Source organism: Hippocampus bargibanti, linkage group LG05 (assembly GCF_051943395.1).
Source record: "Hippocampus bargibanti isolate YZ-2025 linkage group LG05, ASM5194339v1, whole genome shotgun sequence".
Lineage (NCBI taxonomy): Eukaryota > Metazoa > Chordata > Actinopteri > Syngnathiformes > Syngnathidae > Hippocampus > Hippocampus bargibanti.
This window is the reverse complement of record NC_142738.1, coordinates 25,556,538-25,572,584: the sequence shown is the minus strand read 5'-3', so window position 1 is coordinate 25,572,584 and position 16,047 is coordinate 25,556,538. Positions and strand designations below refer to the sequence as shown.

Sequence of the window (16,047 nt, the reverse complement as noted above, 5' to 3'; positions counted from 1 at the left end):
GAAGTGGCTGGGGAGAGGGAAGTCTTGGCTTCCCTACTGAATATGCTGCCCACGCGACCCGACCCCGGATAAGCGGCAGAAGATGGATGGATGGATGCATAGTTATTTTTGCTGAAATGTGTTCAGACAGGTGTAATATTTCAGAAATGCTATATTTTTTACTTCTTTTTAGATTTGGTAAAATCCATATCATGCAAACTGTTCATTATTGTCATAATTCTTTGGGGGTGTCAGTCCTGGCGATTCACAAGACATATTTTGCGACTAAACTCACAGTAAACATGAGCTGGCATCCTCCAAGTATGTAATCCAGAAAAGTGTAGTCTCTTGTAATCTGGAGAAACAAGAGTCACAGACTAAGGTAAACCGCAAATTGTGTAAAATATTCTTCATTTATTTTCCTACATTTACTATAAAATGTCAATAGAACCCACTTGTTCCCAACACTGTGTTAAGGGATATCATAATTTTTCATATTATTGCCGCAAGTTGGTTGGAGAAATGTACAACATTCAGAGCAATTTAGTCATCTTAAAACAATCACAAACATTCAAATTTCAGATATTTGTTTGTGTTATTATTTTTGTTGTTTTTGTTTTACCTTCCTAGTAAATATCCACATTATCTTGGCTTGCACAGCTCATCACATTCAGTTTATTGATAGGAACTAATTGTTATGCATTCATTCTTACCTTACATGATTGGAGGATAATAACGCCAGAATTTTTATAATTCTTCTTCTTCTTTTGTTTCTTTAGGTTGATGCATTCAAATTCCACCTGGAAAACATTTGGAGAGAAAAAAAATAACATGCTGAATATGGATATGAATGTAATTACAGTAAAGTCTCGTTATATCGATATTCAAGGGAGTCCGAAAAATATCGATATAACCGGGACTATCGATATATCCGACCCTGTTTGCATGTAATTTTCTCCGTGCGTGCATAGAAATAGTATCGATATAACAGGGACTATCGATATATCCGATATCGATATAACGAGACTTTACTGTAATTGAGATTTAACTATTACTAAAATAACAGTTGTGTTGTTGTTTTTAAACCATTAAATACAAAATGCTTGCCAGAAGACAGTGAACCAAAATTAGGTAATAAACTGCTGTGTTATGTGAGTGGAAGTTTGAGTAAAAGATTTTGCATCTCAAACGCGCGTCTCAATCTTCTCCATCCCCCATGTAGCCTGTCTTTTCTTGTGAGCTCCTTTTAGACACACACCATTGGTACATGTGAACAGGCTCAGTGGGATAACAAGTCATGTGGCTGCGCCGCTATAGCACGCCCATACACAAACACTGACACACATCTATCTGATGGTGAACTCACCCTTTTCTGCACAGTGCATCATTAGCCGACGAAGAAAGCGTAAATGGAAAATTCTAATCCATTCGATGTCTATTCAGCAGGATTGATTGAAACCCATTGATTGAAACCCATTCACGAGTATCATTATTATCATTGTTGATGATGATGATGATGCTGAGCAGTTCTTTTTCAATCTGTGCATAACGTGTTTCCAGATCCGTCATCGAAGGTGATGCATATGCTACGGGTTGCCAGTCTTCATGTTTTTGTAGAAGTACTGCATATTCTGGTTTGAGTGTACACTGGTGCGTTGTGCTGCCGCTGCTCTCTGGCAAAACCTTCGATTTTCTGCCACCATCGGATTACATCAATCTCATCCCGTTACATTTTTTGAACCTCCAATCAATCATCGCTACCGTTTTGATTGCTATTAGCGATCACTTGTTGCGACATCCTACCTGTCGGCTCCACCCGCCCGTACAATCCATCCACCAGTTGAACGATGGCTCCACTATCTGGACTACCTGGACATCGACCCAAGGGAGGACGGCTCAAATATTCAGCGGCCGAGCTCCTTGGTATCCGCTCAAAATGGCCGATCCTCCACTTCGCTACCATTGGCCGTCGTCCTCCGCAGAAATACATCCACCGTGGGTCTCGTCGGAGATTCCCCCTCGATGACTTAAAGGACTTCACCTCCCTTCGGTCAACCCGCTCCCGGCGTCGCAGGAATAACCGCCGATCCGTGGATCACAGCGCGTTAGCCGGCCTTGCTAGGTTGGCTAATTATCCCAACCGCGACACCACAATGGACAGCCCGGTGTCATCGTCGGCCTACTAAACATCCGCTCGCTTACTGGAAAGGGTGAACTAATCCAGGACATCCTCAAAGACCGTAAACTTGACTTTCTTTGCCTAAATGAAAGGTGGCAAAATCCTGGTGACTTTTCGCAGCTAAATTACTCTACTCTTCCCAAACCTCGCCATTCTAGCCGTGGAGGTGGCCTAGCTATTTTTTATCGTGACATATAGAATGTCGTCCCAGTCTCGCTCCCGTGTTCATTTGAATGCATTGCATGCCAAATTTCTGGTCCAACCCCCACGATTCTAGCCACTATTTACCGCTCCCCAGACTTTTTAAATGAATTTTCTACGATTCTCACCCACCTCTCCTCTTTCTCACCGAATATAATTATTCTTGGAGACTTCAACATTCACATAGACAATCCAACTATTCCGCTAACAATTGACTTCACTTCCTCCTTTGATAGCCTTGGCTTCAGCCAACTTGTGGACATTCCAAACGCACATAAAAGGTCACATACTTGACCTGATGTGCTGCTCTGGATTGACTCCCTCCAACTGCACAGCTGTTGAACTCTTAATAACAGACCATTACCTCGTGACATGTAACGTTTCCATCACACTCTCCACTCCTAAAACATCCCGTACTGTTAACTTTCGTAACATTAAAGGCATCAACCCGGACTCCCTTGCTTCATTGTTCGCCTCATTATCTCTGGACCCAAGCTCCTCTCCTGAAGAACTGGTTTCCCGCTACAACTCGGACCTCAACGACATTCTGAACACGCTCGCTCTTGTCAAATCCCGTTTTATTTACTCGTTCTGCACCCTGGTTTCACGCTCATCTCCAGTCCATGAAATCGAAAACACGCCAGCTTGAAAGACTCTCTACAAGAACAGTATCTCTCAAGCAAAATCACAATACTACTCTGAACTCATTGACTCAAATACTGGAAATACTCGGGCTCTCTTTTCTCTTTATAACAGAATCATTCAACCCCCTGTATCTCTCTCCCCTCACTTTTATTTTTCTGACACGACAATTCTCTCCGTCTATTCTTTTCTGAAAAAGTCAACAAAATCCACCAGCATCTTGGCTCCTCTGTACCCCTCCGCTCCCCCAACCTTCCTACCCGCTCTCATCTCTTCGCTTCTTTTGATCTCCCTCATCCCTCTACAATCTCGAGCCTTAACTAAATCCAAGAATTCTTCCTGTCAATCCTGTCAATTAGGTCCCCTCCCAACAGTTTTGGTCAAATCCTGCTAGATGTCTCTCCTTCCATTCATTTCAACAATTATTCACCCCTCGCTATCCTCAGGAATCGTCCCTGTGCCCCTCAAAACGGTGGCTGTCACACCAATGACTTCAAGAACCTTCGCCCCATTTCTCACCTTCCTTTTATTTCCAAACTCCTAGAAAAAGTTGTGTACTCCCAGCTACACTCTCACCTCTCCCAGAATGATCTCTACGAACCATTCCAATCTGGTTTCCGCCCCCACCACAGTACAGAATCAGCTCTCTTAAAAGTCACGAATGACCTTCTTTTGGCAGCTGACGCCGGTTTACTCTCCATCCTCGTCCTTCTTGACCTCACTGCAGCTTTTGCCACTATTTCTCATCATATCCTCCGAGACAACTTTCCTCCAGAGGGATCCTCTCCTCTTTCATCTAGAACTGCTTCATGTAACAAAGAAGGTACAGAAGGTGCTTAAGAATGAATGACTCTCTGTGTCTTGGTGTTGTCATATTGTTTTTGTGTTGTCATATTATTTATTTAGTTTTTTTTTGTTGTTCTTTTGATTTAAAGACGGCGCTGCGCGAGTGGCTGCCTTTCCAGCACCAGCACGCCCCTATGCTGGTTCCACTCTTGTCTCTCTGGCCGCTCTCAGTTCATCCAAATTGACTCCTTCACTTCTCAGTCCTCTCCTCTATCTTCTGGTGTGCCCCAAGGCTCTGTCCTGGTACCTCTCCTCTTTATCACTTACCTTCTTCCCCTTGGCAATATTCTCCGTAAATTTGGTATACAATTTCATTGCTTTGCGAATGAAACCCAGCTCTATCTCTCCAGCAAAGCCGACGCCTCTCTTCCACCTTCTTCCCTTTCACTCTGCCTTTCTGAAATTAAATCCTGGTTTACTATTGACAATTCGACCGTTTCTCCCTCCCATCAGGTCAAAAGCCTAGGTGTCATCCTTGACAGCACGCTATCTTTCCACTCCCATATAAATAACTTAACCCGATCTGCGTACTTCCACCTACGCAATATCAATCGTCTCTCACCCCTCACACCACTGCTATCCTCCCGGATTGACTTTTTTTCCCCCAAACTCTGGAACTCACTTCCTCCCAATATTCGTAACGTCGATTCTCTTCCCACCTTCAAATCCCATCTCAAAACCCACCTATTTAAAATTGCAATTTCTGTGTAGCTCTCTCTCTTGTTTGTATTTATAATTGTATTTTATTTATTGTGTTGTATTTTTGATTGTATTTTATTTATTATAGTACCTATGCTTGTCTGTGACTGTAACGTGTCCTTGAGAGGTTTGAAAGGCGCTTAAAATGTAATGTATTATTATTATAAATCATATCTACATTTATGCACGGCCATGAGAATGATTAACTTCATACGTTATTAATTTAGATACCGATTAGCTCAAAGCACATGGCATACACATACTGAGCATGGCTTTGGATAATTACTGACATCAACAGTAAAGTCTTATTGTTGTGACATGCAAAGCAGAATTCAGAACTGGAATCAGACATTGTGGCATGGCAAGGTGTCATTGAGAAACTCAAGTTTAAAGGACACCAGGCCCACCCCAACACAACCCAGTGTGTCAAAATAAACGACCATAGCAACTAACAACATCAAGTACCCCATTACAGTCACCAAAAGGTAGGCCAAAACACATAAAAGGATGGCCTCCAGGTCCTGATTAACTTTATACAATTGTCCATGACTTTTAGGACGATAACTAGAAGAGAGGTTGGAGGCTTCCCCATGAGCATGACAGAAAGCTTGCCATATCTGAATGGTGAGCCGGGAAACTCTCAAGGGCGGGGATGGAAGTTTGGATAAAGGTCAATATGACTTTGTTTCCATCAGAGGGAGGCAGACCAGAGAAGATCGACAGGTGAGACCAGGAACAGTTGATGATGGTTATCAGTTGCAAAATATCAATGGGAACATGGGGAGAAGACTACCCTCGGGAGCAAATGAAGCATGCCCCAACAAACTTCCTAATTTCCGGGGTCATCCTGGACCAACAAGAACCGGAGTGTTCGATTCACTTCAGTGTAACATGCCAACTTGAAAGAGCGTCCCTATTGCAAGACTGACGAGCGGATGGAATTCAGGATGAGAGCTGTGAATGTAGGCACCTGGTGGAATGCAGACGTGTGAGGTGTTAGTGATCTGTTAGTACAAGAAAGGAATCTCTACTCCTTTCAGCCAATTTCTTTATTCCTGGGCACCATGGCCAACAGTTAACTTTTGTCGACATAAAACTAATAGGTTCATCACCTGCGGTAGCAAGCATCTCGGGGCTTCGAGAAGGTTGGGTGACCAGTTGAGCAATCTACAGCATGTCTAGCTCTCCAACGATGTCCTCTTCAAACAATTGTCAATCTGAATCACCACTGAATTTATTGTTCCACCCGAGTGGATCACAAACAAAAGTTCTTGTGTTGTATCCTCGTTTCATCACTCTGAAAGGCAAAAATCCCAAACACAGTTTGCAGTTGACAGAGAGCCCTGATGGCATGACATTTGCCGTTTGCCAAAGAATTGATAAATAAAGTACCAATCAAATACTTCGAGGCAAAAGAGATAAATGATTTGACCGTCTCTCATTTTGATCTCACAAAAAATAGGCCGACCTTCCTACTCATCCCCAAGGCAAGTTAACGACAAAAACCAACTTGGCATGGCTGTCCAAATATGTATGAGGTTTCTGCTCAAAACCAACCAACAGCAGGAATCTATCTGCCTGTTCAGAATAATGTCTGGGCAACAGAATGTCGAGTTTTCAGTAAAAACGTGAAGCAGCGGTGGGTGAGATGCTAACTCACTGACGCGAGGTCGCTAAATGAGTTGCAACGGCATGTGGTGTCTCCAGAGAAGTGTTGGATTGGATTGGATTTGCCTTTATTAGTCTCGCAGTGGAGAAATTGACATTTCACAGCATATTATTATTATTGTTATTATTATTATTGTTATTATTATTATTATTATTATTATTATTATTATTATTAGTTGGGTATCAACTAAGCGGCCATTGAATTTATGGTGGTACAAAGATTCTAAAGAATAACTTTCTACAGGAAGTTCTCATGTCTGTTGCGCATTTCTCTGTAGTGCTGACAGCTCGGTGGATTATGTCTGAGTCTGCCGGGTCCATAACTGTCAGAACATACTGTGACGTGAGGAGCAGGATGTGATGGACCCAGAAGCTGAGAGGGCAGATGTAGAAGTGGCAAAACAAAAAGTATTTTTATATTTATAAAAATACAAGAAACAACAGGAAGAAAGCCTGGATGAAACGAGGCATGGAAGTTAATTTGACATTATGACATGTCATTGAGAAACTCAAGTTGAAAGAATGCAAGACAATGGGCCACGCCCAATGGTGTTTGACGAAATAAGGACTATAGCAAATGCAACATGAATGTACCCAAACAGTCACAATGATTGTATCGATATGATTTATGTTGTTTTCATTGGTTCTAAATGAAAGTATTCAGCATATTCTATGCACCATTAAAGAGACATCAAGCTTATGAATTTGAGTTGCTTGCTTAAGCTGGGAGAAACACAGATGTCTTATTTTTGTTTTAGCTCAACTCAATTTATTAGTTTTATTAGATTATTTGAATTAAATAATTAATTTAAAATGTAACGATTTAAATTAAATAATTGAATTAATATTAAATGATTAGTTTATTGAAGCCATAGCGCTCTCACAGCGAAAACCCATTTTGCTCAGTTTGGGTAAATGAGAAAGGAAAAAAAAGCAAATGGTAATGTAGAGCAGTTTTACAATCACATTAATCGGCAGACTGTATGATTAAACGAAGTGACTGATGGGATAGTGGTTCAATTGCCTGAGTTTAATACAAGTGGTGTGGGTTCAGTCATGACTGGTGAACAGTTCAAGATGAAGTCGGCCTTTTTGTCCAAAGTCAGCTGATTAAGACTTCAGCATCCTGCCACCTTGAATAGAATAAATGGGATTGGAAATGGATGGTTGGATCATGCAAAAACTATATTTCTCCAATTTTGGCAATCAATGCGTTATTTTCTTGATGGAATTTGAAGGGTTCGTTAAAATGTGGGTGCTGAATATATAACTCATATTTACATCTTACAGTATTATAAAACTGTGGAATTAACATAATGGTACTCAGATGAGCATACAAAATAAACGTTTGAATCTGTACCATACGTTCTGACAGCATGGTACCAATGTTACTGATGTAATACCATTGAATGCCTAGACACAGGACCAAAAATTGGCTCCCAAACTAAAAAGCCGTCAATTATGGCAACCTAAATGTCAAACAGCCTCAGAGACTTTATGTGGACACATGGCAGAGGCAACAGAGGAACAAAGCGATAAATAAAGAACAAAACCTGGAAGCATAGAACAGATATTGAGACAGATGGTGGAGATTGTTCTGTTATGATGTGCAGTGTGAGTTTGCTGGCTGAACATTTGAGCTGGTGTGAAACGAGAGTGATTTTAATGAGTTTTGTCTTGTGTGGCTCACCAAGGCCAGGAAGCACCTCTAGACCTACTGGCTACCATCAACTGCTTTCATAACAGATCAGAGAAAGGGCAAATAAGCAGTGCACTGGTTTATTTGTAAACTACAGATAAGGTTCTCTCACCACACAATGCAATACGTACAGTATCTGCCGCCGTCATAGTTTGTTGTTCTCTGCATCAAAACCATTTGGGATTTTAACCACTCATACAAGTTTTCAATCCTTTTCATATAAAATACAAGTACTGTAATATTTTTACAGCACGCAAATGTGAGGTTGATGAGAAAAAAAAAACTTCCATGTATAATCAGTTTAACTGTGTGTGTGTGTGTGTGTGTGTGTGTGTGTGTGTGTGCGTGTGCGCGCATGTGTGTATGTGTGCGTGCATGCGTGTGTGTGTGTGAATATGTGTGTGTGTGTGTGTGTGTGTGTGTGGTTGTGTGTGTGTGGTGGTCGGTCTTCCTTTTGCTATTTTCCTGCACTTTGCACAGGAAGAAATGTCTCAATTGGCAAATTGTGCTGTGGATGGAAAGTAGAGTCTCTGAATCAATCGTAGCGGCATTCCCCATTTGAATTAAATCCCAAAAATTTCGCGTGCATGCAGTTTGTCATTGCAGATGGAGAAACACTCGCGAGTGTGAGTTTATACTGGTAAAGTGAAAAACCTCCCCTTGATATATCCTTGTAACCCTATCAAGTGTGAGGGTGCAACAGCTTGATGTGGGGATGTTCATCACAAGCCCAAACACATGTATAACTATAAGGTGCACCGGAGTGTAAGGTGCACCCCCAATGAATGGTGTATTTTCAAACTTTTTCCATTTATAAGGTGCACCAGTCTATAAGGTTCAGCTTCAATGAATGAAATGACGTTTTCCAAATACAATATAGAAATATATAAAAGTTGTCCAAATATAAGGCACACCACATTGTAAGGTGCTACAGAAGAGGTCGGGGTTACACACTACTTCTACAGGGAGAAATGGAGTCTGCTGAGAGTGGCTGCTGAGAGTCGTTGCAAGACCTGTTATGGCTCAATACTACTTCACATATAAGGTGCACCTGCGTATAAGGTGCAGGGACATGTTTGGAAGAAAATAAAGGCTTTTTCGTGAGCCTTATACACCAGAAAATACGGCAATCGAAATGATAATGCAACTGTTTTTTTATAGAAAGAGTATGGTCGTCTGCCAATGAAAATGGGGTAAAAAATGTTCAACGTTCACCTCAATTTATTACACCAAACCGTTTTTCGTGAAGATGGACACCATCAAAAGAATATGCATTACCTCCACGGAATTCTGAGCCTCACTCATCTTAGCCACTGTTGTTTGGAATTCTCCAATGAAGTCATGGCCTCCATCGTTATCATAGTCATAACACAAAACCTGTCAGACAAATAATACATAAGCGATTCATGGTAAATGAGCTAATACTACCTTGGGTACTCAACGCGCTTTATGCTGTTAGCTCATTGACCAACTGATGACACAGCATCAGGAGCGACACAGCATCAGGAGCGACATCAGTATATTGCTCAAAGCAACCTCAACATGGTTCCAATAGCCAGACTATGTGGATGTTGTTTCCCAACCTCTGGGATGGGAAACAACCTCTGTACCACTGTGCCATGCCACTCCCATGCAGAGTTGGCTAGTTTGCAGTTGAGCTAAAAAATTAACAGTATGTCCATAGTATTCGCTTGCATTATGAAAAGTCAATGAATACATTGTACATTTCCATTTCTCCTGGTTTTGGCATTTAGATGTGAATTATAGTCCAAAAGTTCAAGGAGAAAAACACGTGGCTGCAGCTTTGCACTACATGAAACTGACCTTGATATTTCTGTTCACATCTCCATTACACAGAGAAACAAGAGGCACAGTAAACTGTTTCCAAGAGGGGTCTAAGGTGTTCTTTATAACCTAGGGTGACACAAAGATAAACAAGTAAGATTCAATTTATTAAGCCACAGAGACCCAGACCTAATATCAAGTCGCATCCAGAACAAATAAATAATTAAGTATATAAGTGAAAATGTTGGACTCACCTCTGTCCTGTGCACCAGCATCCATTTATCATCTTCTCCCTGTTTGTGAAATTCCAGATAGGGGTCTGACTTTCCAAAGAAGTCCTACAAAAAGAACAAAAACGCAATGTGATGCTGTTGTTTTATTCAACACTCTATATATGTCGACTAGTAGATGTGTTTTGGGGTGCAAAACTCAGGTCATCATTTTATGCCGCTCTGCATGCATTTGTGAATTTGGCAGACCGGTTGTCATAAAGATGGGCATGCCAAAGCAGCATAAAGAGTGTGCTGAAGATGCGGCAGGCAGCGATAATTTGGTGGCGGAAAGTCCATCTAAATTTACTCTTGCTCAGAACTTATCTAAGGGTAGACAGCTGGCCCAATACAATTTTGGTGATGGGGACATTCATATTGTGAATTTATTTGATTGGGACAAATACGGGAAGACAAATATGGAGCTCTACAGATGTGAATTTCTGAGCTGCAGAAATACAGGTAACATCCGACTGACTTATGACTGGGTTCCGTTCCGACAGATGGTCGTAAGTCAAAAACCATTCAAAATGTTGAATAGAGACTCTGTGCTAAATGACTTGCAAACGACCTGATTTGGACGCCACGGGGGCGTGTGTGGGTCTTGGTCACTGCTGTTCTACTGGTTACCTACTCCCCGTTCTTACCCCTCTCTCTACGCCGACGCACGGCCCGACCCCGCGGCCGTGACACGCCCTACCCGCCACTTCGCCCCAAAGCAGAATGAACTGTCTCAAAGAGACGCCGTCATCGCTGCCGGCCAAGGGCCTGACGCGGGCCGCGGCCTGCGTCGGTGGTCACTCCCCTTACGGTGCGATCACACAGTCGATTGCTGTGCGAGAGTGAGGTGCTGGCTGGCTATCCAAAATTGTCAGACACGTTGCCAGGCTGCTAGCGTGTTGCGGTGCCAAGCATTGAATTAACATTTTTAAAAATAGGGTCTGGCAGTCGTGGTCGTAAGTACGGGTGGGCGTAAGACGCGCCGATCGTAAGTCAGAGGTTACCTGTAAAGTACCGCTAATTGAAAGCATTACAATTATTATTATTATTATTATTATTATTACAGTAATATAGATTTTAAAATATGCAACGGGTGGCACACGAACGATCAAAGTAGCAGGGTAGATGTGTTCGCCGGCATGTCAAGACCCGAGTACTATGATACAGCATTTCAAGGGAATGATAAGAGCTACTTTGACTGGTCACAAATTAAGCTGGCTGTTACCGCTCCCACAGCATCATACTCCTTGCTCTTGATCATCCGCCAGTGTGTTCTCATCTGTGAAACTATCAGACTTTCCTATCTGCTTTTGTGGAGTTACACGTGCCATGCAAGACGTATGCCGTTCATGACAAAAAATGAATTAAAAAAAGATTCCCGTTGGGCCTTTTTGGGGTGAATGGGTGGAATAAAACCAAGGACATGGGAGGCGTTTGATAAGACCATGGAAAACAGTTTTGAGGAAATGCTGGTCCACCATTGAGCATTTCAAGAGGGCTAAGCAGTGCTCCATCATTATTGTATTATTGAGTGGGGAAGGAGTTCTATATCATCTGCAAGGTTTTTGAGGGTGCATGGGAGTTCACCCAAGATGCATGAAGCAGCTCCATGTGTTTTGTAGACGGGGAGAAATCATGGGTTGTTCGGCGGAGATGCTTTAGGAGTACGGTGTATCAAACCCCCCGACATGGGTTGTTCAGTCGATGGGAGTAAGTCAAACTCCATGGAATCCAGTCACCCATTTTTTAATGTGCTTATCCTCAAAAGGGTTGTGTGCATGCTATAGCCCATGGGTGCTCATACTTTTCCAGCATAGGAGCTACTTTTCGAATGACCAAGTCAAAATGATCTACCCATTATATTTATAGAGAAATAAATTGAGAATTCTTGCAACTTATGTTGATGTGTAACCACATGTGTTGCATTCCCTGAGTTCACTCTGATGACTGGCAGACGAGACAAACGTACTTTGAAAATGTCATTGTGGAGTTTAAAAAAACTCCTCCTATTCCGTATGAAAGTGATACTTTTTTCTTCTTACTTGGTCCAGCTCCCCCACTCATTTTTATCCGCTGTCTTATGTTTAAGAGGAAAAAAACGAGGAAAAATTAGGATATAAGTAACGACCAGCCTGTTCGCTTTGCAACTCTCAGGGGCATTGTTTGAGCACGCACAGTGTACCTAATAATGAAATGTCATATGACTGTTTGTCCGGTGTATCAATCAAGTGAAGGGATGGCTGATAGGCTGATGTCTAGTTTTTATTCCAAACAACTCAACTTGATTTGCATAGCATCAGTTCATGATAATGTCACATCAGCTTGTCATGTGATCTATCAATTGTACCTTGGAGATCGACTGGTCTATCACGATCGATGTATAGATCACCCCCGCTGTAGCCTATGCCAGCTGTCACTCGGCGTTTTGCAACTATCACGATCACATGAGAATCAGCAATTCCAAAAAAAGAGATCATGGTCCTCAGTTGTAAAAGGGTGGGGTGCCCTCTCCATGTTCAATATTAACTCTTGCCCCAAGGGGGGTGTTAGAACGATTTTAGATGCACATCCTTAAACATACAATGTTACTTATTTTCTACTCATTTGTATTTGTCTAATTAGTCTATGTTGTTACTTTATACACACACACACACACACACACATATTATTTGTAGTGTGTACTGTTATTCAACCATTCTTATTTCAGTCTGAGATCAACTTTCATTCTCTTTGTCTCTGGCCTCCTCAACCGACTGACCAATGTCTCTGCTATCTACAAGATAAAAATAATCTTTTTTTGTTTAACACCTTGGTTCCTGTTGATTTTACTACTATCGTCTAACACAGTGAAGAGCCATAAACCAGAGAGAATCATCATTTTTAACCCATCAGGGAGGAGTTCGATGGGTTAGATTGTTTCCCAGGATGCCTACTTGGTGAAGTGGTTTGTATTTGTCCTACTGGGTGGAGGATACCACACACATTGGTGAGACTATCACTCAGTTGGCTAGAGAATGCCTTGGGATTCCTTTGGAAGTGCTGGACAAAATGGGTGTGGCCGGGGTTGAGGGCTTCCCTACTCAAAAAGCTGCCTTTGTGGGCCAACCCTGAATACAGTAAAGAAAATGGATGAATGGATGGTGTTGTATCAACCATAACATTTAGTAAAGTATATAAAGATATCCATTCTGTAAGTCTGCCGTTTCTTGACTCGAGAAATCCACAGCAGTGCTCAGGTGGTAATCTTGTATTCTACAATGACTACCCGAAATATCTCTAAATCGGTCCACTTGGAGGGGGAGGGAGGCGTTCAGTATTCACCTGTAAATTCAATTCAAAATTAGAATCTTTGCCTTTCCATCCATTCCACTTCATCCATTCGTAAACGCTGATGTGTGGGCCATATTCTCCCCATTCACTGAACCCTTTAGCCTCATGATGATAATGTTTGGATTAGTGTGGAGAGAAACACCTACCTTCTTGTCCAGTTTACGCCCACTCAGAGTCAAAGTGATGATTCTGTTGTCAGACAGCTCCTGTGCTGTGATCTATTAGAAAATTACAGCATAACATAAACAGAAGGCAATTCCAGATAAAGTCATGTCATGAAAATAATCCAAAGGAAGGACAAAGCTACATTGAAAACAAATTATAGGTTCTTACAGTAATTGATCCTTTACCAGCGGGCTTCCCATTGGCCAAGATCAACGGTCGGTGAAGTTTCTTATTGGACACAATCTAACAAAATGTAAGCGACACACATTCCACGAATTAAGACAGAATAATGTGATATTTGAAATGAGCTAATGAATTGAAATGATTCCATACAACTCCAAGCGTGCAGACGTATTCTCCCAAGAAATCGTGTTCATAGAGCTGTGTTGCACACTTGTCTTCATCAAACATGGCAAAGCGAAGCTTCTGAATCTCTTCAAAATGGTAGTCCACCTGGAATTTCACTCCAAAAACTGGGTTCAAGTTATTAACAGCGGTTTCAGTCCGGCCAAGCTGAAACACACAAAGAGATGAAAAAGCTTTTTACTTTCAACATGTTTGGCACTCTTGATTTAAAATAGCGAACTAATACAGGCATATGAGGAAACAAGTATGAAGTAATAACGAGGCAAACAATACCAAGGATAAAAAAGAATACATTTTCTAATCCAGTAAATTGTTTGCCATGTAATAATACTGTATGAAATGGAATTGTTGATTCATAATATTTTAATTAAACATAGAAATAAGAACGTCTGTGTAAGCTCTCAGTCGTACAGGAGTGGTCCATCGATGAGAAGGTTTCTTCAGCCGTCATCTGTACAAAAGTGAAGGTTTCGGACGTTTCGCCTCCTATCCAAGAGGCTTCGTCAGCGAACTAAAGTCTGACTGGTCGTATCGGCCCCATTTATATATCCCTAATGTCCAGACCTGGTGGCGCCGGACACAGCTATGATAGGTTCCTACTCTCAGGTTGGGGGGGCGCGGGACCCCCCCCCTTGTGGCCCCACTGATTGTTCCTACATTCCTGACTAACGATTGGCCTATTACACCCACTCCCCCCGGTATCACCTCATCAGCATAACGACCCTCATCAGCATTGCGAAAGTTGCCTAACCTGTTTTGCCTGAGCAGGCTATTGTATGAACGATCCAAATTGAACCTCACACCACCAGACCGGTTTAATGAAGGATTTTGTTGTTTTATAAGAATCGCCTCTTTCACCCCCCTTTCAAACCATCTATGTTCTTTCGCTAAGATTTTAACCTCATTGTCGTCAAATGAGTGGTTGCTAGCTTTTAGGTGCAAATGTACTGCCGATTGAGGCCCACTAGTATTATCCCTGCGATGTTGATAAAGTCTTTTTTTGAGAATTTGTTGAGTCTCCCCAATGTACTGCTCTTTACAATTTTCATTCTTACAATGTATGGAATAAACTACATTACTTTGTTTTTCATTTGGTAGCCTATCTTTTGGATGCACTAATTTTTGCCTTAACGTGTTTATCGGTTTGAAATAAGTAGGAATTTTATGTTGCCAAAGGACTCTTTGTAATTTTTCAGAAACTCCTGCAATGTACGGTACTGCTACTCCTCTCCTTTTAGAATCTTGAGAATTATTGGTTTCGTTCGCTATTCTTTCTTTCTGACATTTGTTGAATGACCACTGAGGGTACCCACAGTTAGTGAGTGCTCTCCTGATATGTTTTGACTCCTTTTCTCTACCTTCAGTGCTAGTTGGTATTAGTTTAGCCCTATGCTGGAGGGTTCTGATAACTCCTAGTTTATGTTGTAAAGGGTGGTTAGAGTCAAAAAGTAAGTATTGGTCAGTGTGCGTAGCCTTCCTAAAGACTTTAGGAAGTCTTTAGGAAGGCTACGCATAACATAAACTAGGAGTTATCAGAACCCTCCAGCATAGGGCTAAACTAATACCAACTAGCACTGAAGGTAGAGAAAAGGAGTCAAAACATATCAGGAGAGCACTCACTAACTGTGGGTACCCTCAGTGGTCATTCAACAAATGTCAGAAAGAAAGAATAGCGAACGAAACCAATAATTCTCAAGATTCTAAAAGGAGAGGAGTAGCAGTACCGTACATTGCAGGAGTTTCTGAAAAATTACAAAGAGTCCTTTGGCAACATAAAATTCCTACTTATTTCAAACCGATAAACACGTTAAGGCAAAAATTAGTGCATCCAAAAGATAGGCTACCAAATGAAAAACAAAGTAATGTAGTTTATTCCATACATTGTAAGAATGAAAATTGTAAAGAGCAGTACATTGGGGAGACTCAACAAATTCTCAAAAAAAGACTTTATCAACATCGCAGGGATAATACTAGTGGGCCTCAATCGGCAGTACATTTGCACCTAAAAGCTAGCAACCACTCATTTGACGACAATGAGGTTAAAATCTTAGCGAAAGAACATAGATGGTTTGAAAGGGGGGTGAAAGAGGCGATTCTTATAAAACAACAAAATCCTTCATTAAACCGGTCTGGTGGTGTGAGGTTCAATTTGGATCGTTCATACAATAGCCTGCTCAGGCAAAACAGGTTAGGCAACTTTCGCAATGCTGATGAGGGTC

At 41.6% G+C, this 16,047-nt stretch overlaps 1 protein-coding gene across 1 annotated transcript in view; it reads right to left on the bottom strand.

The window, feature by feature from the left end:
* The window catches only part of cpne2 (copine 2), a 63,989-nt gene that overhangs the window by 33,597 nt on the left and 14,345 nt on the right, over positions 1 to 16,047 (bottom strand). The window contains exons 3-10 of the mRNA XM_088997465.1: positions 13,796 to 13,975; positions 13,631 to 13,705; positions 13,444 to 13,515; positions 9,953 to 10,036; positions 9,738 to 9,827; positions 9,192 to 9,290; positions 693 to 779; positions 275 to 334 (exon numbers count right to left, since the gene is read on the bottom strand). Coding sequence (XP_088853591.1) covers positions 275 to 334; positions 693 to 779; positions 9,192 to 9,290; positions 9,738 to 9,827; positions 9,953 to 10,036; positions 13,444 to 13,515; positions 13,631 to 13,705; positions 13,796 to 13,975 — 747 coding nt within the window. The remainder of the gene's footprint in view (positions 1 to 274; positions 335 to 692; positions 780 to 9,191; positions 9,291 to 9,737; positions 9,828 to 9,952; positions 10,037 to 13,443; positions 13,516 to 13,630; positions 13,706 to 13,795; positions 13,976 to 16,047) is intronic.